At 37.1% G+C, this 27,651-nt stretch overlaps 4 protein-coding genes across 5 annotated transcripts; 2 read left to right on the top strand and 2 right to left on the bottom strand.

The window, feature by feature from the left end:
- Nucleotides 1-930: 930 nt before the first annotated feature.
- On the bottom strand, nucleotides 931-6,250 carry synj2bp (synaptojanin 2 binding protein). Its single transcript, XM_059565914.1, has 4 exons — nucleotides 6,027-6,250; nucleotides 4,291-4,427; nucleotides 2,294-2,389; nucleotides 931-2,196 (listed from the first exon to the last, which is right to left on the bottom strand). The coding sequence occupies exons 1-4, from the start codon at nucleotides 6,088-6,090 to the stop codon at nucleotides 2,026-2,028; spliced, it is 468 nt and encodes a 155-aa protein (XP_059421897.1). The 5' UTR covers nucleotides 6,091-6,250; the 3' UTR covers nucleotides 931-2,025.
- A 2,569-nt stretch (nucleotides 6,251-8,819) lies between these two features.
- Nucleotides 8,820-15,719, bottom strand: LOC132156850 (galectin-3-like). 2 transcript variants are annotated; one of them, XM_059565893.1, is made up of 6 exons: nucleotides 15,450-15,719; nucleotides 15,171-15,188; nucleotides 13,951-14,640; nucleotides 11,628-11,716; nucleotides 11,393-11,549; nucleotides 8,820-9,213 (listed from the first exon to the last, which is right to left on the bottom strand). In XM_059565893.1, exons 2-6 carry the CDS (start codon nucleotides 15,183-15,185, stop codon nucleotides 9,058-9,060), a joined length of 1,107 nt encoding a protein of 368 aa, XP_059421876.1. In that variant the 5' UTR covers nucleotides 15,186-15,188; nucleotides 15,450-15,719; the 3' UTR covers nucleotides 8,820-9,057. The 2 variants fall into 2 exon arrangements, with proteins under 2 accessions (XP_059421876.1, XP_059421877.1); XM_059565894.1 differs by lacking the exons at nucleotides 8,820-9,213; nucleotides 11,393-11,549; nucleotides 11,628-11,716 and adding an exon at nucleotides 13,504-13,671 and having other exon boundaries at nucleotides 15,450-15,709.
- A 676-nt stretch (nucleotides 15,720-16,395) lies between these two features.
- LOC132156853 (glia maturation factor beta-like) lies at nucleotides 16,396-18,898 on the top strand. The gene is made up of 7 exons (XM_059565897.1): nucleotides 16,396-16,442; nucleotides 17,745-17,841; nucleotides 17,955-18,004; nucleotides 18,111-18,162; nucleotides 18,264-18,344; nucleotides 18,448-18,521; nucleotides 18,612-18,898. Exons 1-7 carry the CDS (start codon nucleotides 16,440-16,442, stop codon nucleotides 18,681-18,683), a joined length of 429 nt encoding a protein of 142 aa, XP_059421880.1. The 5' UTR covers nucleotides 16,396-16,439; the 3' UTR covers nucleotides 18,684-18,898.
- A 3,124-nt stretch (nucleotides 18,899-22,022) lies between these two features.
- Nucleotides 22,023-27,077, top strand: LOC132156852 (protein cornichon homolog 1-like). The gene is made up of 5 exons (XM_059565896.1): nucleotides 22,023-22,172; nucleotides 23,352-23,420; nucleotides 25,552-25,664; nucleotides 25,832-25,975; nucleotides 26,123-27,077. The coding sequence occupies exons 1-5, from the start codon at nucleotides 22,092-22,094 to the stop codon at nucleotides 26,148-26,150; spliced, it is 435 nt and encodes a 144-aa protein (XP_059421879.1). The 5' UTR covers nucleotides 22,023-22,091; the 3' UTR covers nucleotides 26,151-27,077.
- The last annotated feature ends 574 nt before the right edge of the window (nucleotides 27,078-27,651 follow it).

Raw genomic sequence — 27,651 nt, 5'->3', positions numbered from 1 at the left:
ATAGTAACAAATAATTAAAAAGAAAGTAACTTTAAATTAAGCATGCATTTTGGAAATGGAGGGATTTATATAGTATTTTTGTTGTTTAATGTTTGCTACATTTTAGTGTCATTTAATGATGTCTGACTGGCCACAATTTCCATAAACGTAAATAATTTTTGACATTGTAGGAGTTCATTTGAGATGGTGCTTATTAGTCTCATGGTTTATATGTGACAGAGAGAAGATGGGAGATAGCTTTGATGCTCAATACGCATGTAGCACATAACACCTGGCCACATGGTGAGGCTGTCTGTTTAGTATTTGATTAATGGTGTCTGTGCAACATTGCTAGGTTTTTAGGTTTATAGTATGTGCTTCCTGTGTGTATAATATCCTATAATATCCCATACCGGATCCCCAACTTTTGTTTTAAATGTTGTAAATAACACAAATGTTTATTGTAAATAGCCCATATCATTAATAATGCTGATGCCACCATCCTTTCTGTCTCAGCCATGTGCCGTAATGTAATATTAGACTCTGGAGCAAGTACTATCATTCTCTTTTGTTTCTCTCTCCTACTTTAAGTGCATTTAGCCAATACTTCCTTTGAGTGTATTGATTTCTGATGAGGAGGACTAATACAAACACCGACATAGACACTGACACACAAACATGCACATACCAGTACTCATTTGTCAAAGGCATCTGCATCTGCTCTCAGACAGCAGATAGAGAGACAGCAGTCTATCCATTTAGACAGAGAGAAAGCAGCGGCCCATCATCTCCCCTAAAATGTACACAAACAGTGTCTGAATGGGACAGAGATACAGAGAATTCTCTGCATTTCATCCATCTCTAATAAAATAAATTGGTTAGCCAAAGAAAGCTTCTAAGTTTTACATCTGGAGACAAAAAAAAAGCACTCATAGATGAAGTGTCACCACATTCTTTTGAGCCATTTGAATTTTTTTTATTGTATACACATTTCAAACACATAGGAGCACACAGACATAAATGTGTATGCATGATGCATGTGAATGGAAACATTATTCTAACTGTGAAACGTGAATGAGCATTTCATAAAGACTTTACACTTGGTTTCATCCACACAGACCTGGAGAGGAACTGCCATGATAACACAAACACACATTTGTCAGTTACAGAACAGATATTACAGAAACCGCACAAGCTGTCGCCCCTCAAACTGCAGACAGGGAGCAGCACTGAGACCAGCAGCTCCATGAGGCAAGGCACGAGTTGAAAGAGGTGCAGAAAACCATTAGTGTAGGAGACTTGAAGTTTCCAGAAACACAAGCCATATACAATATTAACGATATTACATTTTCATTCAGAATGTGAATTCTAATAAGTGCCACATCTACTTTATTTCCCTTGAAGGAGGAAGAGCAAATACAAGGCCAAATAATTCAAACGTCCTCACTTGCCCCATCTTTACTGCAGCCACAGAAATGCATCCTGCATGTCTGAACTTGGATGAGCAGTATTAAAAATGGAAAAAAGTTAACTCCATTCACATCATGCACGCTTTCAAACATACACTGCACAAGCAGGTACCTGAGAAGACCTAAAAAAAAAAAAAAAGAATCTAATGGCACACCTTGGGCTCATTCCAGCACTCTGGAGGTACAAGACAAAAAAAAAAGTTCCACATCGGCCTCTTGTCTCCTGTCTGTGGCCCCTATGTCTAATTCAGATTATGGAGATTTCTGCAGCTCTTGATTCAAACACTGTGCTCATCATCCCTTTTCCCCTTATTCCACCATGCAATGTCATCAGGCATGCTGGGTATTGTGGTAAAGCGCCAATGATTATCACCAAATGAATTGTGAAAACCTGTTATAGCTACAAGTGTGTGTTCATAACATGGTATAAACAATTAAAGAAAACCTGCAAGTTCTGCTAACATTAACTGGTTTCCATTTTTGCTGCCTGTTAATGTTTGGGCCCTCAGCAGAAACAGTTCAAAACAAAAAGAAAAAACGATTTAGTCTGTAAAATGTCATGTAATCATGTGATGGGTTAAAACGGGCCCCGGGACCCCCGGGGGTGCAGATGAAGGCGTTTGTAAGCAATGAAACCTACTGCTGTTATTACTGCCAGGGCAGCTACAGTATACATCGTCCATGTGCCAAAAGCAGAAGAAGAGTCTCCATCGGCACGAGAGCTGGTGGGGCCGTTCTGCATGACAGGCTGTAGACATAAACACATGTCAGTGAAGCTGATTAATTTACCGGCAATTCTCAGAGATGTTATCAACATCACGATCGCCATAGCCTGCAGTACTTACTCGCTGCTGTATGCAAAGATGCACATCTTCCCCTGCAGACCGAAACAGTTCCACTGCTGCACTGTGAGACAGATTGTCCAACTTCCTGCCATTTATCTACAAAAAAAAAAAAAAAATGAAATGTACACTATTCATTTTAAAGTAGTTATAGCAAGACTTATTATTTTCCTTAATGTTTTGAAATGTGTGACCCTGGACCACAAAACCAGTCATAAGGGTAAATTTAGACATATGAAAGCTGAATAAATAAGCTTTTCCATTGATGTATGGTTTGTTATGATAGGACAATATTTGGCTGAGATACAACTATTTGAAAATCTGGAATCTGAGGGTGCAAAATAAATATCTAAATATTGAGAAAATCACCTTTAAAGTTGCCCAAATGAAGTTCTTAGCAATGCATATTACTAATAAAAAATGAAGGTTTTTTTATATATATTTATGGTAGGAAATGTCCAAAATATCTTCATGGTACAGGATCTTTACTTAATATCCTAATGATTTTTGGCATAAAATAAAAATCGATAATTTTGACACATACAGTGTATTTTTGGCTATTGCTACAAATAAACCCCAGTGAATGGTTTTGTGGTCCAGGGTAACATTTTGTAGATACACTATTTTGTTCAAACATTTGGGGTTGGCAAGTTTTTTTTTCCGGTCAACACAGATTAATTAAATTTTTGAAAAGTGACAGTAAAGATGTTACTATTCATCAAAGAATCCAGATAAAATGTATCAGCAGCAAGTCAGCATATTAGAATGATTTCTGAAGTAATATTTCTGGGTAATAGCTGGAATAAAGTAATAAACTACATTTTAAAATATAAAACAGTTAATTATTGTAATAATATTGTGCAATATTGGCATCATATTACTTAATATTTAAAAACAGTTAACGACCCCAAATCTTTGAATTATTTTCAATGTTCCAGTGGATTCTTTCCATCGCAGGTAGTTCCAGCAATAGTTTGTTTTATGGGCAATGTAATGGCCAATTTAATAAAAACAATTGAAACCTCTAAAATATGCCAAGTGTTTTAACAATTTTGGCCTCCACTGTGTGTTAGTATATATATATATATATATTAGTGCTGTCAAACGATTAACTGATTACGAATTTTGTTTGCATAATGTGAGTATATATTCTGTATATTTATTATGTATATATTAATACGAACACATGTATATATTTAAGAAAAATATGCCATGTTTATATACTAAATATATGTATATATAATAAAAAATAATAATATAAATGTATATACATGTAAATATTTTTAAAATATCAACTGTGTGTGTGTATTTATATATACATACTAAATAAACAGTACACATACATATAGTATGTAAACAAACTTATTTTGATTGAGATCATTTGACAGCACTAATATACCATATTTTCCGGACTATAAGCAACTTTTTTTCATTGTTTGGTTGGTCCAGCGACTTATTGTTAGGTGCGACTTATTTATCAAAATTAATTTGACATGAACCAAGAGAAAACATTACCGTCTACAGCTACGAGAGGGCGCTCTATGCTGCTCAGTGCTCCTGTAGTCTACCTCTGAAAACATAGAGCGCCCTCTCGCGGCTGTAGACAGTAATGTTTTCTCTTGGTTCTTGGTTCTAAATAAGTGCGACTTATATATGTTTTTTTTCCTCGTCATGACGTATTTTTGGACTGATGCGACTTATACTCAGGTGCGTCTTATAATAGTCCGAAAAATAATGTACACACTTTTGTTCTGGTAACAACAACTACACAACATGTGAAATGCTGTAGCATCATTATTCTAAAGATCTGCATTTAAGGTGAACAGGGTCATCCACAGGATTACAGTGAAAATTGATTTACAATAAATCACTCGTACAGTCACGCTGTTATACAGTGAAGCGGCTGTATTGATTCACAGTTAAGTATAGCAATTGTCAAGAATTAAGCATGAGTGAAGTACGATTTGTTAACCATGTACAGTAAATTACAGTGGTTTTACCGCAATAATTTTGTCTCCCTCCTGCATACGTCCATCCAGTGCAGCCGCTCCATTTTCTTTGATTTTTGCCACATAGATTCCACTGTCATTCATAATATACTGCTGGTCCACTCCACCCACTATATTAAACCCCAGACCTGACAGCCAGAGAGAGAGAGAGACAGAGGATGTTACACACAGCACGTGTTTGAACTACTTATATGATTAAACTGAGCCTGAAATACATTCACACCGCCTTAATGTGATTTCTGAGGAAGAAATAGGGAAGGGGGAAGAACCAGACATGATCATAGCCAGACATCTCTTCTTAAGAACAGAAACAAGACACATGGAAAATATCACTGTCAAATGCAATCTTTGCAGTACAACACATTTCATATCTACCACAAAAGCTATGATGTACTAATAATATAATTTAGGCCTAATTGATGTATAATGTAAAAAATGTTTAGTCATCTCGTCTGAATCAGAAGAGAACATTCTGGCCAGTAGTGATAGTTTAAAGTTAAAACACTTTATTGATGCAATTGTTAATTTTAAATGCACTGCTTTTCACTTCAAAAGTCATTAACTGACAGACTGTAGTCATGTGGATTATTACAATGGTTTTATCAGCCTTTTGGACTCTCATTCTGACGGCACCCATTCACTGCAGAGGATCCTTTGGTGAGCAAGAAATGTAATGTTAAATTTCTACAAATCCACGAAGAAACAAACTCATCTACATTTTGGATGCCTCAAGAATGAGTATATTTCAAGCAAATGTTTTTTAATTATTAAGTAGATAAAGAACCACCGGATGTCTGTAATTTTCACCAGAATAACCGTGGCATTCTGATTAAACATTACGAGGAAAAAAAACAACAACAACATTTACATGCATTAATCCATCACAATTACATATATAATATGGATTTAAAACGAACTAAAGAACAGCATGCTTACATTAAAATGTAATTTAATGAATGTTAATCAAAATATGTTTGATAAGACAACAGAGTCATAGCCTCACAGCATACTAGTGGACAGTTTTAGACCAGATACTGTTTTAGTGCATGATCACGTGGTAAATATTATATCAGTAGAGGGGTCTAAAAATCATTTAGATTATGGGGAACTGAAAACAGAACATGTTCTTTCCAATACTGAAAATGTGATTGTCTATAGAGGAGGGTCTGTTATTATTTAAAGAGATTCATTTGACCCATAGTTTTGATGACGTATCATGCATCTGTTGTGGTTTTACACTCATGCCATTTAATCACAAGTCAAAGTCCAGGGCTATCAAAGCAGAGGTCACACACACCAACAACGCATTACATAACAGTTTAATCAAAGTCAACAAGCAGCTGAGACTCTCAGCTCTCAAAAACTGAACTAATGGACCGGAACCAGACTCACTACTCATGAAAAACATCAATAACAGCCATACAGACAGTGGGCTTGAATCTGTCAGAAATGTATCTGTTTTTATATGTCGGTCCACAATGCGGATAGCGTATTGTGCTGGTTGTGATCTCAACTGAACTTTCGCTTTCATAACAACACAAGCGCCTCTGAATAAACCCGATTTGATCGTTCGCAGAGCACACTCGGGACCGGATTATCAGTTCGGGTTCACGGAACTAGTTACGTCAGCATTTCGTGCGGGAGCGGGCCGAGCCAGCAGAACCGAACCGCAGGATGAACTCTGTTTGCACAGCTCCAACAGAGCAGGGGAACACAGACAAACTTACCAGCCGGGCCTCTTTTCAACGTAATTTCTTCAACTCTCGGCGCGCTGTGTGCGGATCCGTTCATGATGTCGGAAAAGTTTCACTTTTTATTGACGAACAGCTAGAACCCTCCTAAAGCGTGCGGAACTCCGCCTGCTTCTTCTAGTGCCGCCGGGATACGTGTGCAGCCGCCACTGCCCCCTCACGGACACCACCGGGACACTTTCACAGTGCACTGCGGCGGAGAGAAGATCCAATCATTTCCGAGTTTTTCCAAACACTGGTTACAAAAGATAGATACAGTCATATTACACCATAACGTGTTCCCTGACATTCCAGCGAGACATTACAATGTATATATTGGGACATATTGATGCTTATTTGCATTTCTTTCTAAATTAGAATTATGAATAAGGATGTTTAATTTAATTTCATTGTATAACACACTAAAATGTATTTATATCTCAATTCCTGGCATGAGAATACTTGTTTTAAACTATTATACTGTCACGTCGTACATATTCCCAGTACATTTTATTTGTGAAATGTGTTCTGTTTGGCTAAAATAGGCTTCTTAAATCGTTTTCCCCCCAGTTCCACAGACAAAACTGAAGACTAGTCCCAGACTAAAATGTAAGTCTGACTGAGCATTTTCAACTGTGAGACATTGGCACTGACTGATCTTAAAAAATATCAGTGCCATCTTTTGTCTCAAGATACACACCAATAATGTTTTTTTCTAAGGCATGTTAATACAAATGACTAATCTAAGCCCTGTCTGTGAAACCAGGCCTTGAAGTACTTTTTTAAAATTAGTATTAAGTACTTTCGCTAGGACCTGTTGCACAAGTCGTGTTTGTTGGCGGGGTCAAGTTGTTCGCAGCCGGCCAACTAAGAACTAGGCACGCATTATGCTAATGTGTTACCCTGTGACGTACACCGTCAGGAAGTAACATTCGAACTTCTACTCGACTTGTTTCAGCTGTTCAGTCGATTCTTAATTTTGTAATCCCTGCATCCCAATGCACAAACCGTCCAGCCTGTCTGCCTTAAATTGTATTGAAAATTACTAATATCACATAAAGTACGCACATTGGGATGCAGGCAAGAACTTTATTAATCGTGCACTTTAAGCAATCGTGCACTTTCAGCTTTACTGAAAGTTTGCAGATCGTTTACATTCACATACAGCTGCATTACACACAGCATAAGAGTCAGTATTGGAAATGGCATAATAGGGGCACTTAAGTAACCATGTCAGTCAATGATTCTAAATATTATGTGGTGAGTTAAATAAACCATAAAGTTGTAATCAAATTCTTTGTGACCCGGATATACTTTTTATCTTAAATATCCTGCATGCATTCTTGACAGCTCTTTGCACAACATTGTGACGGTTCATCCAACACATTTTCAGTTGTACAAATGCAAATGTAAGATGAAGGTTGGCTTTTTTTAAAATGTATAAATGCAAATGTGAAGTGCTGGTAATAAAAATAACACATTCAGAAGCTAATTCTTACACACAGATACAAATCGTATGTGACAAAGGCACAATTTTATGACATGGCACAAGTGCATACTTATAGTGCACAGTAAAATTAGTCTTTACAACTGTAATTTTTATGTCAAAATACAAAATTATCTACCTCTTATCTCAGGTCAACATGCAGAATTTAATATGACCAAGCACATTTCAGTCGGGGTAATACAGCATTTATTTCTGACATAATTAATTACTTATCTCCATTATCACAGTTATTTCATTAATATGGTTTTATTCAAAATAATGAACATTTTCCAAAATCCATACCAAATAAAATAATATTCAGCCATTTCGATCTGATGTAATTCAGCACAGTGTCACAGCTCTGGTCTGTAGTGTCCTGAATTAGAGTTTTTTAACCCCTCATGGGCCTTGGTACAATACCATGCTAATACTGAAGGTCATAATATAGGTGTGTTTGGAACAGTATATGTTGTCAAATACACTACCGTTCAAAAGTTTGGGATCAGAAAAGATTTTAAATATTTTTACAGAAGTTTCTTGTGCTCATCAAGGCTCTGTTTATTGGATCAAAAATGTAGGGAAAAAAATCATGTTATCTTGTGAAATATTATTGCAATTTTAAATAATAGTTTCTATTTTAATATACTTTAAAATATAAATTATTCCTGTAATGCAAAGCTGAATTTTCAGCATCATTACTCCAGTCTTCAGTGTCACATGATCTTTCAGAAATCATTCTAATATGCTGGTTTATTATCAATGTTGGAAACAGTTTGTGCTGCTTTATATTTTTTTGGAACCTGTCATACTTTTTTCAGGATTCTTTTATGGGAGAAAAGAAAATGTGTTACAATATACACTAACGTTCAAAAGTTTGGAGTCAGTCAATATATATATATATATATATATATATATATATAAAGTAATGAATACTTTTATTCAGCAAGGACGTGTTAAATGGATAGTGATGGTGATAGTAAAGACTCACATTGTTATAAATCATTTTAATTTTAAATGCTGTTCTTTTTAACTTTTTATTCATAAAAGAATCCAGAAAAAAGTATCAGTTTCCAACAATAAATAAATAAATAAAACATGAGGCAGCACTGATAATAAATCAGCATATTAGAATGATTTCTGAAGGATCATGTGACACTGAAGACTGGAGTAATGATGCTGAAAATTCAGCTTTGATCACACAAATACATTTAATCTCAAAGTATCTTAAAACAGAAAACCAGCATTAGAAATTGAAATAACATCTCACAATATTATTTTTTTTTCTATATATTTAATCAAATAAATACAGCCTTGATGAGCACAAGAGACTCCATTAAAAAACATAAAAAATCTTACTGATCCCAAACTTTTGAACGGCAGTCTACATGCGAAAGGTTAACTAGCATAATTCATTCTGACAGGTTAGAGAATGAGGAAAAACAGAAAGTTATGGTGCTTTCTGAAGATAATCTATATTTTTCAATGACCAGTGACTTAATGTGTCTCCTCAACATTGTCAAATTGCTCCTCCGCCCCTGGGATTTAGAGCATGCTGGGGGCCGCGCTGAACAGAACGAGGTCTCCCTCTATGTGCAGGTGAGTGACATCCTCCAATCCGCCTGTTCGGTGATCAAACTCCAGCAGATGAACACCGTCCACAGCCACCTTAAACCCATCCGATTCCACCAGGATCTTCAGCTGCACACACAAACACATTATTAAAACTCAACTGAAATCCAACATGGTTTAAAGGAATAGTTTGACTTAAAATGAAAATTAGTTTAAAATATACTCAGGCCATCCAAGATGTAGATAAGTTTTTTTCGTCACACAATTAAGAGAAATTTAGCATTTTACATCACTTTGGTCACCAATGGTTCCTCAGCGGTGAATGGGTGCCTTTAGATCAAGAGTTCGATTAGCTAATCAAAGACATCACAATAAACCACAAGCAATCCACACAACTTCATTCAATCAGTTAACATGATGTGAAGTAAAAAGCTGTGTGTTTGTAAAAAACACATCCATCATTAAGATGATTTAACTTTAAACCATGCATCACTTCTGGGTAAAATGCAAGGGTATAATTTATAATAATGCTTTGTTCAATTAAAAAGTCCATTCCTCGTCTCATATCAAAATCACCAACAAATTAGTTTAGAACTTAGTTTAGTTTGATTTCTAACATTATTCTCTCAATGGACATTTGCATCGATAGTCTAGTGTTATAATTGATTTGCGTTTGGTGCACTGTGGAGTGGGTAAAACGGTTTTTAATGGCTGGCTAACATATACCCATTGACTCGCGCTAGCCTAGCATCGGCCAACTATCCAAATATAAGGACTGGATATTTTTTTTTTTTAAAAATGTCTCCACTGATGAATAACAACCAGGCTGACCTAAAAATGAGGTCCGATGTCAAAAATCCCGAACCACCCCTTTAATGTGTGCAGGTTTCTCCTCTGATTCAGAAGAAATTACACTTTCACTGGAGAAAGCAATATTATGGATAGAGGACACATATTTTAGCCAGGAGCAGCAGTTTGAAGTTAAAATCTTAATTTCTTAAGGTGGATTTGTTTATTTCATACAAGGAACATTTTACTTCACAAGACAACTGTCGGACTGTTTTATTGTGATGTTTTTATAAGCAGTTTGACTCTCATTCTGACAGCACACATTCACTGCAGAGCATCCAGCCATGAGTCAGTGAAGTAATGCTAAATTTAATCAAATCTGTTCCAATAAAACAAATAAACTCATCTACATTTTGGATGGCCTGAGGTGAGAAAATTATTGGCTAAGGGTGAGTACATTATTTTCAGATTTGGGTTATCTGTTCTATTTCATTCAATAGGGGGAAAAGAAATCAGGTCAACGAGGGCCAGAAACAGTTTGGTTATTCACATTCTCCAAAACAACTTTATTTAAAAAACAATTTGTAAAAAAAGAATTCATACAGGTTTGCAACAACTTAAAGGGATACTCCACCCCAAACAGAAAATTTTGTCATTAATCCATGTCGTTCCCAACCCTTAAAAGCTTTGTTCATCTTCGGAACACAATTTAAGATATTTTGGATAAAAAAAAAACACCTGGCTTTTTAATGTCCCATTGACTGCCAAGTAAGTTACACTGCCAAAGTCCAGAAAAGTATGAAAGACTTCTTGATTTGACATCAGTGGTTTAACAGTAACATTATGAAGCAACATGAATACTTTTTGTACACAAAGAAAACAAAAATAATGACTTTGTCTCTCCACTCTCCATAGCACCATTTTGGAGATTTTTAGCTGAACGCAGGCAGAGTTCACTCTTCTGAGTCAGCCGCGCCACAAGTTTGCGCTGTTTTCTTTCAAATCAAAAGCATTAATATAAGTAAAAAATCATATCCTTGGGCAACGCTGATACAAAAGAGCGTATGCTGCCTGTGTTCAGCTCATAATCTTAAAAATGGCGCTACAGTGATGTAGAGACACAGAGACAAATTGTTGAATACAGACTTTTTTTTGTTTTCTTTGTGTACAAAAAGTATTCTCGTCTCTTCATAATGTTACAGTTGAACCACTGATGGCAGATGGACTATTCTGATGACATCTTTCATAATTTTCTGGACTTTGACAGTGTAACTTACTTGGCAGTCTATGGGATAGCAAAAAGCCTCCCGGTTTTCATCCAAAATATCTTAAATTGTGTTCTGAAGACGAACAAAGCTTTTAAGGATTTGGAACGACACAGGGTTAAGTGATTAATGACAAAATTTTCACTTTGGGTCAGAGTATCCCTTTAAGGCTGAGTAAATGATGACAGAATTTTCATCTTTGGGTGAATGATTCCTTTAAGTTCCCTCTCTAAGGGTGAATCAAAATGTTGTACCTCAAACTGTCTGCCCTGCACAAAGGGAAATCCTCCCTCCCTCTCCTCCGGACCCCAGCAGCCCCCCAGCTGCGTGTTCCGTACGATGGTGTTCTCATGGAAACGAGGGCTGAAATGGAAAACCACGTCATGCCCCCTCACTAAATCAACAATGAACCTGAGAAAAGAGAAGTTGAGAGTTTGCTTTGGACACGCAGAAGTAATGCAGAATCTTGTTGTTTTGTTTTTTTATTACCTGTTTCCTCCTGGTACTGGCTCACCCACTATAGTAATCACGAGGTTGGGCATTATCCCTGCTTGCAGCGGAAGATCATATGGCAATGGCTAAAACACACACATACACATAAGTTATCTGCATTCTTCAACAGTTGCCACATGGGGTCTACACTAAGAACATATGGAAAAATTGGCCTCCAGAATCGTTCTTTGATGCTTGTTACATTGTGGTACCTTAAACAGGGATGTACAGTATGATGATACCTATAACTTTATAAATATCAATAATGTTTAATAGTATTAACTTATACTATGAAAAATATCATAGTATATATCTAAAATATCTACCAATAACCAATACTTTTACTGACACGTTAGATCTTTGCTAAATGAAATTATTTTTTATTGACCCCAAACTTTTAATAAAAATTATTATATAGCACAAATATAAAGATGATATCATTTCAGTGTTGGATCAGCCCCATTACCCTGAGAGCTCAGTGATTTAAACGTGAAGTGTAGAGACTTCATCGTCTGTTAATACATTTTCCCATGATGTCTGAGTTTCTTCCATGCTCCAACATAAAATTCCATCTCTGGCTTTTCCACAGTCTGCAACATAACATGAATCCCTCCATGACATTAAACAGGACTGTTCAATTCAAAGGAATATTTTCCAGCTTGAACTGAACAAATATTCTAAGAGAAGCGAGTTAATAATCCCCACAAAAGCCTATGTATACCAAACAGTGAAGACCCAAACACGCATGCCCTTTCTCTTTGTCCTGTTCCAGCTAATGCAACGTCACAGATCACATGACAAACCGCAGAAGAAGGAAATCTATCTGATGACATCGCCTAGTTATCGCCAAAGTATAAACAACTTTGCTATGGCAACAATGTGAAAAATCTCATAAACTGCCGATCCCTGTTTACAAACCCCACCCACTGACTCATGATGTGTTAAACTCTGACATGATCAAACACACAAACATGCACACTGTTTATGAACAAATTTGAGATAAAAAGCCATAAAATTAAAACTCAAGATGCCTTTATATACCATGAATATTCATATACACTATTGTCAAAAGTTTGGGATCAGTAAGATCAAGATTTTTTTTTTTTAAGAAATACTCTTATTCAACACAGAGTAAAATGATCAAAAGTTACAGCTAAAAAATTTGTTACAGGAGAATTTCATTTAAAAAAAAATGCTTTTCTTTTGAACTTTTTATTCTTTGAAAAAAAAATATATATGGTTTTCACAAAAATATTAAACAGGACAACCATTTCCAATATTGGTAATAATAAGAAATACCTTTTGAGCAGCAAATCGAAAAATTATTGATTTCTGAAGCATTGTGTGACACTGAAGACCGAAATAATGGCAGCTGAAAATTCAGCATTGTCATTACAGTAATAAATTATATTATTAAATATATTAAAAGAGAAACTGTGATTTAAACTTTTAACAATATAGTTTTTTTCTATTTTTATCAAATAAATGTAGCCTTGGTGAGCATAAGAGACTTCTTTCAAAATCATTCAATCTTACCAACTCCAAACTTTTGAATAGTAGAATGCAATAGAATGCAAAATAAAACGTATCAGATTTCTGAAAGTGATTGTCATATGTTTCAGCCCTTAAACTTCTCTCTGCCCCAAAGATTAATGAAGACCATACATTATGCCACTGAACGTGAACAAAAACACCAGCCTATAAATTTCACCTGTTTGTTGAATGACCAGAAAGTGCATTATTTATTGTTTTTTCTTTTTTAAGCAATAACATCGTTAAAACAATGAACTTTCAAAAGTATAATATTAATAATCATGAATGTTCTGTGCAGAAATTAGGTAGCTCAGCTACATTAAAGATGTGCATTTGTTTGCAAAGGTGATATGCTAATATATCAGCAAAAACTATGTGCTCAGTGTCCAGTACTCTGAGCTCTGATTGGATGCTAACTGGAGTCTTTGTGATGGCTGTGGTGCTGTCCTCCTCCTGTGATTGGTTGAGCGGTTCATTGTGCTCAAAAATATGGTGGTCTATATGGTGGCTGAAAAACAAGAAGAGGAGCTTTTGAGATCTACACAATATGTGCTTGCATTTAAGATTAAACAGATTTATTGTGATCCAGCAGTATGACACCAGAGAAGGAGCATCCCATACCTCAAGAGCCAAAACCCTGAAAGCTTGTCACCAACACTCTCATAAAACAAACTCCACCAGATCAATGCAGAGCCATCACCAAACAAACCCATCATATGAACTTAGGAGCAGAGTCGCTAATGTGAAATCTCTTTATAGACCCATTTAAACCATTATAGTTGCTCACCAGCATTCCACCTGGAGCTGCAGGCCCTCCGTATGGTCCCATGGGCCCTTGACCGAAGCCTCCTGGTGGACCAGGCTGAGGAGGGTAACCACCTCCGGGTGGACCCCAGGATCCTGGTGGTACTTGGGGAAACATTCCTCCTCCATATCCCGGGCCTCCATCTGGTGGAAAGGCACCAGGGCCTCCTGGACCATACATGCCAGGCCCAGATGGACCTGGCGGGTAAGGTGCGTTTGGATATGAGCCCTGAGGAGCCCCAGGTGGGGAAGGGAACTGTCCAGGAACGGGGTATGGCATGGGTGCCCCTCCTGGTGGGAACTGACCTGGCATCGAGGGGAACTGTCCTGGCATCGAGGGGAACTGTCCTGGAGCTCCAGGGTTGGAGGGGAACTGTCCAGGTACACCCGGTCCTGGAGGGTATCCAGCCGGGGCAGCAGGGGCTCCGGGAAACTGGCCTGGGGCTCCTGGTCCAGGTGGAAAGGGACCTGGGGCAGACGGCCCAGTCTGAGGGAAGCCAGGTGCTGTTGGTTGGCCAGGACCTCCTGAGGGTGGGAAATGAGGGCCACCAGGGGCTGCACCAGGCCAGCCAGGATTAGTGGGGGGTGGAGCCCCATTTCCAGGAGCTGATGGATTGGTGTGTTTAGTTTTAGATGCTTCACTAGAAGCATCATCTGGGATTGCGTCAGCAAGCTACAGAAAGAGAATGCAAAAATATCACAGCAAATAAAACACTAACTCAGAATGATCAGAGAGACATTTGGTCTGTTACTATCATAGCAAAGCCAAAGACTAACTAGGACAAACAGTAGGGTCCAAAAGTCTGAAACAAGCTGTGCAAAATATGATCGTGGTTTGGCGCAGCTTGTCAGTGAATAACGACTCAGTGCAGTTAATGCTGCTCCATGTGAACACGCGCAGCTGATGGAGATTTACCACTGATTACAGAACCAAGATGTGCATTAAATATCCAATGCGATTTATCGTGCAGCCCTACGTTTTAATAAAAAAATAGGTCATTTTTATTATTAAATTCTAAAAGAATACATAACAGAAACTTTTTCACTAGAAATTTAAATAACTGGGTCTCCTATTACAGTCGTTTCTATTGCTGGTAACACGGATAAAATGTAGCCTATTACTTTACTAACACAGGAAAAAACAAAGCCTAAACTAATAAAATAAAATGAACTATTGAACAAGATTATTTAGAAAACACTCACCGAAAAGTCTGCCATGGCCTAAAACAGATACAAACAGTGACACTTAGTGACATGCAGTTGAAAATAATTCAGATCCTGTCATGACTCTAATACATGGACGAGTTATACAGACGCTAACACAGCGTAACGTCAATGTATCAAACACACTCTCGCAACTATTGAAGTTATACTTTAAAATGTAAGATTAAAACAGGCATTCCATCTCTATTTACATTAACCTGTTTGGTGCTATACATGCGCATTTGAGTGAAATGTAAGCAGTATTGTGGGCATCAGCACCTCGACTGGATCAGGGCCTGTGGTCCGAGGATTGAAGGTTCAGAGCAACACCAGGTCTAGTCTCCCGAAAAGATCCGAAAGTCAGAATTACTAAACTACAGGAAGTGAGGTGATAACTGGAACACTTATGGTTTTCTACAGCGTGTTAGAAAACATTCTGAGCGCCAAATAATATGGATGACACGTCAACTACTATAGTTAAAGGAACAAAACAATCTACTGTGTTTGTAGATCAGATATGAGCGTTGTGCACGCGCACGCTCCCCCCAATGGGCGTGTCCTCTGAGGGATGGGCTGACTCATGTGCGCATGCGCAGGGGATACTGTGACGAAGGGGGCGTTTTCAACCATGGGAGGCTTAAAATATAACAACCATAATAAAATGAATCACAGCCTAACTGGCTTAGAAACTTTTCCAGTTTTCAAACTGCCACTTTCCACTATTAGAGCCATGGAAAGGTGAGGTTTTTCCAACAAATGGTGAATGTGGAAGGTTGACAAAATGTTGATTGTTTCGGGTTTGAAATTACTGATAAATTCACAATTTCCATAAATTAAGATAACATATTATATTTTTAATGCTTATATCATAGGCCTATACAAATATAAAAAGACGAATGTTTAAAAAGGAGTGGGACTACAAGATGTTTTGTAGCTATTTCTGAATGTGCTTTTTTGTGAAATACATTCTGTATATTTTATTATTATTATTTTTATATTCATCATCATTTTAAACCCCAAAGTCACTTGTACATTGAATATTACTTTTTACACTACTGTAAATAAATCAACTATGCCTATATTTTAAGGCATTAAATTCATTAACTTGGATCAGACGGATCTTGTCCTTCTATGGGTGAAATAAACTGATCCTAGTAGCATGCAGCCTTTTATGTAAAAATCTGGCGCGTTCCAGTGCTCTGATTGGTTAAATGAGCGTCACGAGACGCGGTACGGTAGAACTCCTGCACTGCTGAGCCGTCTGTGAAAATGGTGAGTACAAAAACGGCTTTATTGGATTAATAGAAACATTTGTGGCAGCCCACTTTTGTAAGATGTATAATCATACGGATGCATTTATAAATAACGCCTCACGCCTCAATGGTCTGGGATATGTGTATGTTAGAGAGGTTGTTTTTTTTCTGAGCCCTGTTGCAGTTCCACCCAGTGCTTTGTGATGAGCTGCATGTTAAACTCTCTCTGACATTACACCGACTTCATTAAGTTTACCAAAATAAAGACATGTTTGGCGTTAAGTGTATCCCAAATCTCTGTTTTGAATTTTCACGATATAGGATTGCTTTACATAATTGCTATATGATGGAATTCCGGAGTCTCAGAGGGAATTCTCATTTCCTGTTGCAGGCGTGCTCACACTTCAGTATTTCAAGGAAATTTGCGAAATCTGCTAAGCGAGAAAGAGACTGTGTGGCTCCTTTATTTTGAATGGCACGTCAAGCCACGATCAAACAATGTAATCAAATCAGAGCAGAAATGACGAGCAGTGAAATTAAATAAAAGCCGATTCTTTGCATTCCACCCACACTTCACGTCAAAAACACGTCTGCCCACTTTCGCCCGCCACATCGACAGCTAAGAACATGATTGTTCTCCTGAGTCCTGATGACATCAGTGTGGTGATGATCTACACTGATTGTCATGGTGCATGACTTTTGTGAACTCCCTTGTGATGTTGCGTGCCAGAGTGGACCGGTGGGTTTATTGAGTTGACTGTATTTAAACGGTTGTGATCTTAAGTTTGTAAACAGAATTACACAATCAGACGAAATGGTCAATAGTTTCCATGCTCTCTGCATTCAGTCTGTTGGTTACTTGTTATTATCAGCATTTTTGACTCCAAGACCCCCTTTGTCCAGGTCAATATTTGAAGGCTCCACTATCTAAGTTGAGGTACTCTGATAGTACTAAAAATAAATAAACTAAAAAAATAATGTTTAATGTTGCACATTTTCTTTTGAGTGTTTACAAGCATTTTTACACATTTGTATTTTTTAGTAGTTTAAATAAGATTATATTAATATAACTACATTTATATAATTGTAAGACTAACTGGGCCCCCAAAAACTTTGCAAAGGCCCCTGGAGAACCCCGGCCCCCAACTGAGAACCAATACTTTGACAAACTCTGAACCCTGAGTTTCTCCAGTTATGATTTATATATTCATCATTACTACTATTAAAAAAGTTTAGACGCAATTAACTAAACAGACTGAAAATAGTAATAAAGTTGACTGACATGTGGAGGATAGTAACAATAATGTTTGTGTGTGTGCAGTGTGAGTCTTTAGTTGTGTGTGAGGTGGATGAAGACCTGGTGAAAAAGTTGCGGGATTTCCGCTTCAGGAAGGAGACTAATAATGCCGCCATCATCAGTGAGTCAAACTGAAATTAAACTCTTACACACCCGAGCTGTTCCATATATACTAACACTTACTAAGCATAAGGACTGAATGCTGATATTGCTGTTTTTGTCCTCTGGTTATAGTGAAGATTGATAAAGACAAACAGCTGGTGATTCTGGAGGAGGAGCATGAGGTAAATGCAAACTGTTATTGCATCAACATACAAAACATAGCTTTCTAGTGGGATAAAAAATTGAGCAGATTAGTGGTGAAAACCAGGGTTTGATTTCTCCTTGTAGGATATTTCCCCTGAAGACCTGAAGAATGAGCTACCAGAGAGACAGCCCAGATATCCTTCACTAAAACAAAACTCACTCTGTGCTGCACTGTGATTCAACTCCTGTGTATATTCAACATTAAACAATCATTGGATTCCTTAACCTGTGACACATTTTTAGTCTACAGCTATAAGTACCAGCACGATGATGGGAGGGTGTCCTACCCTTTGTGTTTTATCTTCTCCAGTCCTGTTGGTAAAGAAAATACACACATTCAATAGTCAACACGTACAAACCCTTTAATATGAGGCCGTTTCTCCAAAATGAAACTTCTCTAATATGAAACTTAATTTCCCAGGATGCAAACCTGAGCAGCAGATGATGTACGCCGGCAGCAAAAACAAACTGGTACAGACGGTTGAACTGACCAAGGTGAGCTCTAACTAACACACCTAACCTTACACCCAGTGATGTTGTGGAAATTATTTTTCTTACAGCTTGTCTGTATCTGCTTTCTCTCAGGTGTTTGAGATCAGGAACACTGAAGACTTGACAGAGGAGTGGCTCAGAGAGAAACTGGGCTTCTTCCGCTAAGAAAGGACAGAACAAGCTAACACTTGTGTTTAAAGAGTGACCGAGATGGGACCATCACCTCCAAAACGGAGAGAATACCATAGTCCATCTGATAATGTCTGATTGTGTGTTTGAATGCTTCCGCCCAAACTATAAACCCGCCTGTGCCAGTTTAAGATGACAGAAATTTGAGGTGCAAAGAAAATAAAATGTGAAAGCAAATTCCACATACACAATCGCTTGGATTTTCAAAACCATTCCGTTCTGATCCCTGAGCAGTAACATATGTACTGGCCTGCATGGGGGTCCAGACTTAAAGCCATGATAGTTGGATGACATGTTGTGATTTTATGTCAAAAATCTATAATGTGGCATGTTTTGCCCGATTTGGTACAAAATCACATAAATCTAAGTCTAAACCCCTGATAAGAGCTAAAAAAAATTTCCTTTGTAAAGCATTTTCTTACTTTAATTTGACCAAAATAAATTATTTTGGTTTGATATGTGTTGAACTGTAATGGTAGGTGAGAGGATAGAAGTCTTACTGATATTTTTGGGAGAAATCATTTACTGTTTCTGCCCTTTTTGTCATAAATAGTTTTTTTTGCCTCTTTTAAATTTGTGCTCAAAGCGTGATAAACAAATCTTGACTAAAGATCTAGAATCTCTGAGGACACTTTGGTGAAAGTTCTGGGACTATTTTTACTTGATTTAGTGTTTTTGGAAGATGGGGTATAGAACTTGTCACCTGGACGTCCTTAATCACAGATCTGCCCTACCTTTTTGAAGATGTCTAGGTTTAGATGTACATCGGGAGATGTGCTATGGTGTTATTCTGCCACAGCCAATCATCTCATAATTAATTCCTCTGTTAGTTTTTCTAAATGAAGCTTTCTCACCGTCCAACTAAATGCTGGAATAAAGCTGGTGTCACTATTTATGTAAAAAACAATCTTTCTATTGGCAAAATGTAAACACTGGAAAGTTCTTAAATGTTCAAAGCTTAACAGAGTAGTATGAATAGAAGTGATGTTATCGTGGGTTTGATAAGTAATACCTCGACAGATCTCACATCTTTCAGAATTTGTAAGCTCTAATGTGGTTCTGGCTCATCTCTGTACATCTGTAGAACCTGTAACACCTGTGATTAGTGCCGTTTCCTATTAAACACTGATTGCTCACTTTGGTGATTTGTATGATGTGGACATCACGTCCATACAGTAGTGAACTGTGTATGTGTTTAACATTTATTTTTTTGTAATGACTGAAGAAGCTTTTCCTGATCATTTATAATTCAAGTTCTCTCTTGAAACCAGAAAAATGGTTAACCTTTCAATATGCATCTCAATTACATTTGTCTGCTGTTTTGAATAATTAAATGTTTTTTTCCTGGAACTGGAGTGTTCTTGATTAATATTGACACCTTGTTTTATTTACAAAAAGTTTAAATAATGTCTGATACAAACTATAATTACACTGAATGTTAACGTGGTAAATATAGGTATGGTACTTGTTTGAGCAAAGTTTACTGGTGGGAATGACTAATGAATGATGTGACTAATGAACAATGAAGATTTAGTAAAGGATTTCTGCAGTTTATTCTGCTTACTTTGGTAGGAAGTATGTGGTAAAAGAGGAAATGTAATTGCATTACAAACAGAAATGGTAATTTTGTCATGCTCATTACTTTGTGGCTATTCTATATTCCACAAATGCTGGGTTTGTATTAGGAAACCAATATTAGGCCAATGGTACAAACATTAGAGAGTTCTACCCACAGTAGTTTTCATGTGGTTTTGATTTTATCTGGCTGGTTGTGCTTTACTGATCTAGTCCTTGACAAACATGCATCACCTGATGACCATGCTTAGATATTTATCTTGCCGCAGGAAGTGAAGAATCTCATCAGAGGTTTGCTTGCATGTTTGCATTTTCATTTTTTCAAATTAATTATTTTATTTTACTAGCCACTATAATAACATTATAAATGTTCAGCACAACATGCAGTATGCCAGACACCTGCAACTTACTATGAAAAAATAAAGGTTTTTAAAAGATTTTTATAATGTCAGTCACAGCAGCGATATTCAGCAAGATTACCTTTTTCTTTATGCTCCTAAGATTAGATAAAAGTATGTAAATTTCATATAATAATTTTGTGTGTATATATATATATATACTGAACAAAATTATAAATGCAACCCCATTTTTCATGAGCTGAACTCAAAGATCTAAGACTTTTTCTATGTATATACAAAGAGAAATACAAGAAGATCTCTGCCTTAGTAATTGTATGTTTCCATATTCAAGCAGATTAAACTCACATCCATTCTTCTGCACCACACAAATCTCATAAAATATTAAGCTCTTTAAGCTTGTACTTTTACTAAAATACTTGAGGACACTTCATCGCCGCTGCATTGTTACCTGCCTATGGCTCCAACACCTAAATATATTATTTGTCTTTGGCAGCACAAAATATTTGCTGTACCCACAAGTAAATCTAAAGGATATGAACTCTGCTTTATTTGATGTGCTCTTAAGCCGCTTGTCCACCAGCGTCTCGATTTCTGACGCGACGTCAAAGCCCATTCATTTCCTATGGAACTACGTCAGGCAGCAAAAACGCCCCGCAAAGCATGATGGGTCGCGTCGCGTCGATTTGGTCAACAGCAGCGCGTCAAAAAAGTATCTCGGTGGATACTTTATGCAAATGAGAGCGTCAAAACGCGCCCACAAATTCCAAAAATGTCCAGCCCACAAATTCCGCCCCCAAGCAGCGAAAACGTCACAGGCGTCGCGTCGGAACAAAAATTGATCCGACGCTGGTGGACAAGCAGCTTCAAACTGTTGTATAAATAACTTACTGCTGTTTGATTGTATAGGATGTTGTTTTTGTGTTATCTGTGTTTTAACATATATAGCCTACATATTCTGGCTGTATATTGACTCAATTTACTTAATTGCCTTCGAGTATGTGTATGTTTGACACATTTCAGGGTTTTGTGTTGGAATATCCTGTCTTGTCAAACTTCAAATAAAACTAAACTAAACTTTAATGTTTGAGATTCGTATTTTTCAGCATTTTATAAAATGTATTAACAATTTTTTTAGTTATATGAAATCGATCAAATTTGGGATAGAGACTTCAAAGCTTTGGCAGAGAGAAATATCAGTGAGTGAATATCGGCATAAATCTCTGTTGCTCACAGTAATATGTATGAATAGAGGTGCATAAAAATTCTTCAAAAACTGTACCTTTGCGTGGGAAAAACATATGTGTCTGGAATGACTTATTTATTTATTTATTCATTTATTTATACTAGGGGTTTCCCCTGATCTCGCGTTTTTTCGTTTTCAGTCACGTGACGTCCAGCTGTCTCAACGTCACAGCAGTCGTCGGTCTGGATAATTCCACATGAGCGAAAAATGGCGTTCACATTCGCGGCCTTTTGTTATATGCTGGCGCTACTGCTGACGGCGGCGCTTATCTTTTTCGCTATTTGGCATGTAAGTATTTTGATTAAACTCCAACCGAACTGGGGAGACTTTGACACAGATACTCGGCGGATAGTGACATAGACACACAGCAGAGCGCGAATGAATGGCACGAACGCGAGCTGGTGACACCCATTATTATCATAACCGCTATTCTTCCGTTAAACATTTAGGGGCCTTCCGTGTATTTAACCGCGTCATCTATAGAGTTAGCCGCATTTAATGCATGTTATGTTAATCAGTTTGTCATATTTGTTAGTGGTGACCACGGGCGGATGGGCGCGCGCTCCCGTTTAGCTCTCGTGCATGTGTTTACAGATCAGTGATAAACCAGAAATGATGCCAACAACAACGCAAACGCCAATAAACAACTAAAACCTGATGCAGTGAAATCATTTATACATGATCCTCTCAGTCTAGAGTCCCTTGGTCTGTCTGCATCTTTTGGTCCTTTGCTTGTAAGATTGAGACGTAACTAGCTTTTGTTTTATTTTTATTAAATTTGAGTCACATTTTGAGTTATTTGCGGACAGAACAGCACCCCTATTCAGGTCTCTCAGGCTGATTCATTGCTGGCTGATGCCATTAACCTGTTTCCGAGATAATTACACTTTCATAACCAGCATCACATTTCTACCTAATATGCAAGATGCAGACAAATGTCACAACAGTAAAGGGAATATTGATTCCCACCCTTGTTTTCACAAGATTAAAGGATAAAATGTTTGAATTTCATATAATAATATTAGTTTTGCAATAAATTAGATTTTGGTATTTGAGTAATCATGAGTAAATAAATAATCTGAATGATGCAGGCATAATGAATAATAGATTCCATATGTTCTGAATTTTGGATGGGTCATAAACATAACACTTGAGTTTACTGCTGAAACAAAGAGAAATGCATAAAGATCTCTGGTGTTTCTTTGATAAAGTAGTTTAAATTTACATAATCTCTCCAGCATCACAGATCTCCTAAAATATTAAGCTTTTTAAGATTTGATGTATGCGATTCAGATTTGTCGAAGTCTGTTTATAATTGAATTTTTTTTTTATTGAATTAATTCAGCACGTAAAAAAAGAAATAAATGTTGATTCTTTAACATATTCCTGACATATGACAATGGATGAACCGTGATTGCATATTTATTATATTGATCATGTACTGTTTTTGTCCTCCCCATTTTTCAGATAATTGCATTTGACGAGCTGAAGACTGACTATAAGAATCCTATAGACCAGTGTAACACATTAAACCCGGTAAGTGATAGGTTTGGGAGAGATGGTGTGTGATGCATGCACTCCTGTTTCTTCTCTTTTTTCTCAACACTGTTCTGCTAATCGATGAAATCATCTGCAGTGAATGTTGCCTTCCAGCACACTACTTTGGTTCGATTTTTCTTATTTACATTTTGTTTTTTTGTTTTCTTAATATTTGCTTTTTACCTTTTTTTTTCTCTGATTGGCTCAAAGACAGTTGACAGGGTGAAAAAAATTAAAAGGGTCAGGCTTGCTCTGAAGGTTGGTACCAGAGTTCAGCTTAAGATCAGTAACTTAAGTCTCTGTGTGCACGAGCGGAGTGTTTACAAATGTCTTTTCAGTTAACTAACACCTCACAAATGTACAAACAAGCCAAGCAGATAGACAGGACCTGGATTACGTCAACTAGACAGCTTGATATCAGAGGTTGTCTTTGTTGCAAAAGCCATCACATCTGCCGAATGAACAAAACCCAGATTGTTCCTTTATGGTTGCTCTTATTTTGCACATGTTTGGCTGGTTTAGTGTTTAGTGGTGTTTATTTGAGAGTAGGAAAGACCGCAGTTTACAGGAAAAAGTGTTTACTGAAAAGACTTGCAAATGCTCAGAACATGCATGTGCCGTTCTGTCCCTCCCTCCGTTTGCTCTTTACCCAGAGCGACTAAGTCCATTTATGACGTCTCACTTAGAAAGTGTATTTCTAAAATTGGCTCAGCTGTAAAACAATTGCACCATTAAGATCATGCAGAAGAATTCATTATTCCAAGTGCACTCATGTGATTGATGAGATTAATGTTGAACGGGAGAAGAAGAGTGGGTGTAGTGCACATTCATTTAGAGTCAAGCAGTAGTATCCTTTAGAAAGGGGTATTTCTGGTTGGATGTGTCCAATTTATTCTCAGAAGTAAATGTTGGGAAAAAGCAGAATACACACTTTCTCTATTTTTGCATGGGCTTCATGTGTCGTCTCTACATTTACCGGTTATGATCAGGCATGGCAGGGGCAGCCTGGGGTCCTTGTAGCTGCTCCCTCCCGCAGCATGGCTGCTTTTCTCACTCTGCCTGGCAATGTGTCCCTGTGGAAAAAACACAATCCTCCCTTGGTTCCCATATCTTTGTCTGTGGGTTGGGGTGTAGATGATGTTGACCTGTCTGTTTTTTTTTGTGCTGTAAATTGCTAATGGACAGAAGTTCTATTAGCCTAATAAAATAAAATCTATAGATGCCCTGTTTGAGAGTTTGAGCAGAGATCCTCTAAATGGTTTGGTTTGAATTTAGAACTTGATGTCATAAATTCTTAAATGGATCAAAGGTCTTTGTTCTAAATTTTTGAATTCTTCACATACTATTTAGATTGGCATTTTTGTATTCTTTAATCTCTGCCCAGTAATTTAAGGTAACTGGTTTGATTTTACAATTAAAATTGTTTTAATCAATCATATGCGTTAAAATAATTGTTTACCCAAAAATGAAAATTTGCTGAAGATGCGCTTACATCTGGCCATGGATGTAGATGTTTGTTTCTTCATCAGAGCAGATTTGGAGAAATTTAGCATTCTCCACATCACTTGCTCACCAATGGATCCTCTGCAGTGAATGGGTGCCATCAGAATGAGAGTCCAAACAGCTGATAAAAACAGCATCATAACCCACTAGTAATTCACACAACTCCAATCCAGCAATTAATGTTAAAAACTGTGTGTTTGTAATAAAGCTATAATTTACTGGATTATTGTGATGTTTTTATCAGATGTTTAGACTCTCATTCTGACGGCACCCATTTACTGCAGAGGATCCATTTGCGAGCAAGTGATGTAATGCTAAATTTCTCAGAATTTCTTCTAATGAACATACATGTTGTATAACCTAAAGGTGAGCAGATTTTCATTTTTGGGTTAACTATTCCTTTAAATGATAATTTATGACAATTATTCTCAGCAGATCCTGCTCTTTTGAGGTTTAGAGAGATTTAGATGTACTTAAGCAGATCAGTAAGTACTGGAGCTTATGGGATGGGGGTAATATGAATGATTCTTACACCTGATTGGTTAGACTTCAGGTGGAATAGGACTCTGAGATGGATCTGTGTATTTGTGTTGTCTTCTGACCATGTATTATTTGGCTTGCTCAGCTCGTCTTGCCGGAGTACCTCATCCATGTGTTCTTCTGCGTAATGTTCCTGTGTGCCGCAGAATGGCTGACGCTTGGACTCAACATGCCTCTGCTGGCCTATCACGTCTGGAGGTGGGTGCGGCCCTAAATGAATCACAGAGAAACACACATTTCATAATTATTGGCTATATATCAAACACCTCAGCAGAGGTGTCAAGCTAGTTTCTCTAAAGTTAATAAGTGATTAGTCAGCATTGTTCTTGCTCAAAGTGCAGCATCAAGTGTTTGTTTGTGTGCAGGTATATGAGCCGCCCTGTGATGAGTGGACCTGGATTGTATGACCCCACTACAATAATGAATGCAGATATTCTGGCATACTGCCAGAAGGAGGGATGGTGCAAACTTGCATTCTACCTCCTCTCATTCTTCTATTATCTTTATGGGTATGTAGGGTTTAAAAATACAATTTTTGTATATTTAAATTGTAATTTTATATAAACTTTCATTCAGAAGTTTGTATCTATCTATCTGTCTATGTATGTAATCAGAAACCCTGTAGCTTATGTTTTTCTCTGGTGTTTCTATTATAGGATGATCTATGTTTTGGTGAGCTCCTAAACAGGATACAGCTGGAAAGCATATAAGGAAGCCTTTGAGATGCTGATTTTAAAACCCAAATGCAGCTGAATTTGAACTCTGCCATTTCTCTCAGTTCTGCTCGGCTGTTTCAAAAGGACATTGACTTTATTTACACTTCATTGGCCAAGAACGATCCAGGACGCAAGCAGCCCGCACAACTCCAGAACCACACATGCAAGAATAAATAATTATCAACTCTTCAGTACAATGTGTTTAAACTTATATACACTTGCTGCACCAATGCCAAAGCACGTCACACACTGAAAGCATCAGCAGATGACATGAGACCGTTTACATTGATCGTGTCCAAAGCGGAGGTTATTCAACAATAAACCACCTGATAGAAATGTGCAAAGATTTTAAATGCGGGACAAAATAAAGATCTTGATTGTAGCATTTTAACAAACTTATTTTATCTTTAATATATTACTGCCTTGTTGCTCAGTCAGTTCTTTAATTTGTCCTTCAGAATTGTGTGCTGCTTTGGCGGTTCAAGATCTTGTAAGTCCATGTTTTTGAGCTCATGCTGGTGGTTTGCTTCATGTTGATGGTGTTAAAACCACGATTTACTGTGTTTTTGGTAGGAAATGAGAACTGATGCTTTCAGTGTGTCGAAAGCTTTACTTCGCTCATACACCCTGGAAATACTCCACATGTAACTTTTTTTTTTGCTTTTAAATGTATTATTGTGTGCATTTTGTATTTCTAAGTGTAATCATCTTCTGATTTTGTTAGGCTTCCATTATGTTTTTTTGAGCTAGAGATGAGTGTGGACACTATTTTGAATATTTTGGTTTGATGTTGGCATGATCTCCGTGTGCCAAGATGCCTTTTTCTTTTAGCCTGTCAGTAATCACAAACAGAGGCTTCGGTCCTGAGGTGATGCTGTTGAGTTTGTATCTGGATTCAGACCAGAGCTGTGTGGAAGGATTTTTTACCACACTGATAGCTGTTCATAATCACCAAGCTGGACCAGCAAGGCTATATTCAGAGAGAAGTTATTTTTGATTTTGTATTAGATTTTCCCTGTGAATGATTTTTGATTACTTTCCCCCCGTGTGTGTGTTAAACCAGCATTATGTGCATTTGAATGTTATAAAGTCTTGCAAGAGCTATAGTAAATTTTTTTTTTTTTGTGGCTTGTAATATTGCTTGAAGAACCCAATAAAGGCCCCCCCCCCATAGACAAATTATAATTTTATGATGGCATTTTGTGTTCAGATTATTCCATTTGGCTAAATTAATTATGGTAAAATGGGTTTGGTTTAAACTGAAAGAATAGGGACAGTAATTTTATTTTTATATAATCACTTAAGAATGATAAGATTGCTAATTTTGTGACATGTAATGCTTATAATAGTTAAAAAAAAAAACTTTCAGCTTTGTTAGTCATTTCAACTTAAAAAAAATGTAATGATTGACTGCATACTTTTTAAGAAATATTTTTCCAATGATAAAAATGACTAATTAAAAAAATATT

Source organism: Carassius carassius, chromosome 14 (genome assembly GCF_963082965.1).
Source record: "Carassius carassius chromosome 14, fCarCar2.1, whole genome shotgun sequence".
In the NCBI taxonomy this organism is placed as follows: Eukaryota; Metazoa; Chordata; class Actinopteri; order Cypriniformes; family Cyprinidae; genus Carassius; species Carassius carassius.
Note: the sequence above shows the minus strand (reverse complement) of the source record. Positions and strands in the feature narration are given on the sequence as shown.

Coding starts and splice junctions, on each gene's coding strand:
- LOC132156852 (XM_059565896.1), top strand. CDS start 22,092: ATGGCGTTCACATTCGCGGCCTTTTGTTATATGCTGGCGCTACTGCTG. Junction 22,173..23,351: donor TCTTTTTCGCTATTTGGCAT/GTAAGTATTTTG, acceptor CCCATTTTTCAG/ATAATTGCATTTGACGAGCT. Junction 25,976..26,122: donor TTCTTCTATTATCTTTATGG/GTATGTAGGGTT, acceptor TTTCTATTATAG/GATGATCTATGTTTTGGTGA.
- synj2bp (XM_059565914.1), bottom strand. CDS start 6,090: ATGAACGGATCCGCACACAGCGCGCCGAGAGTTGAAGAAATTACGTTG. Junction 2,390..4,290: donor AGGGAGACAAAATTATTGCG/GTAAAACCACTG, acceptor TTTTTTTTGTAG/ATAAATGGCAGGAAGTTGGA. Junction 2,197..2,293: donor ATCTTTGCATACAGCAGCGA/GTAAGTACTGCA, acceptor TTATGTCTACAG/CCTGTCATGCAGAACGGCCC.
- LOC132156850 (XM_059565893.1), bottom strand. Junction 11,717..13,950: donor CAGCTCCAGGTGGAATGCTG/GTGAGCAACTAT, acceptor TGTGTGTTTTAG/CCATTGCCATATGATCTTCC. Junction 11,550..11,627: donor CCAGTACCAGGAGGAAACAG/GTAATAAAAAAA, acceptor CTCTTTTCTCAG/GTTCATTGTTGATTTAGTGA.
- LOC132156853 (XM_059565897.1), top strand. Junction 18,005..18,110: donor TTCTGGAGGAGGAGCATGAG/GTAAATGCAAAC, acceptor TTCTCCTTGTAG/GATATTTCCCCTGAAGACCT. Junction 18,345..18,447: donor TATCTTCTCCAGTCCTGTTG/GTAAAGAAAATA, acceptor TTAATTTCCCAG/GATGCAAACCTGAGCAGCAG.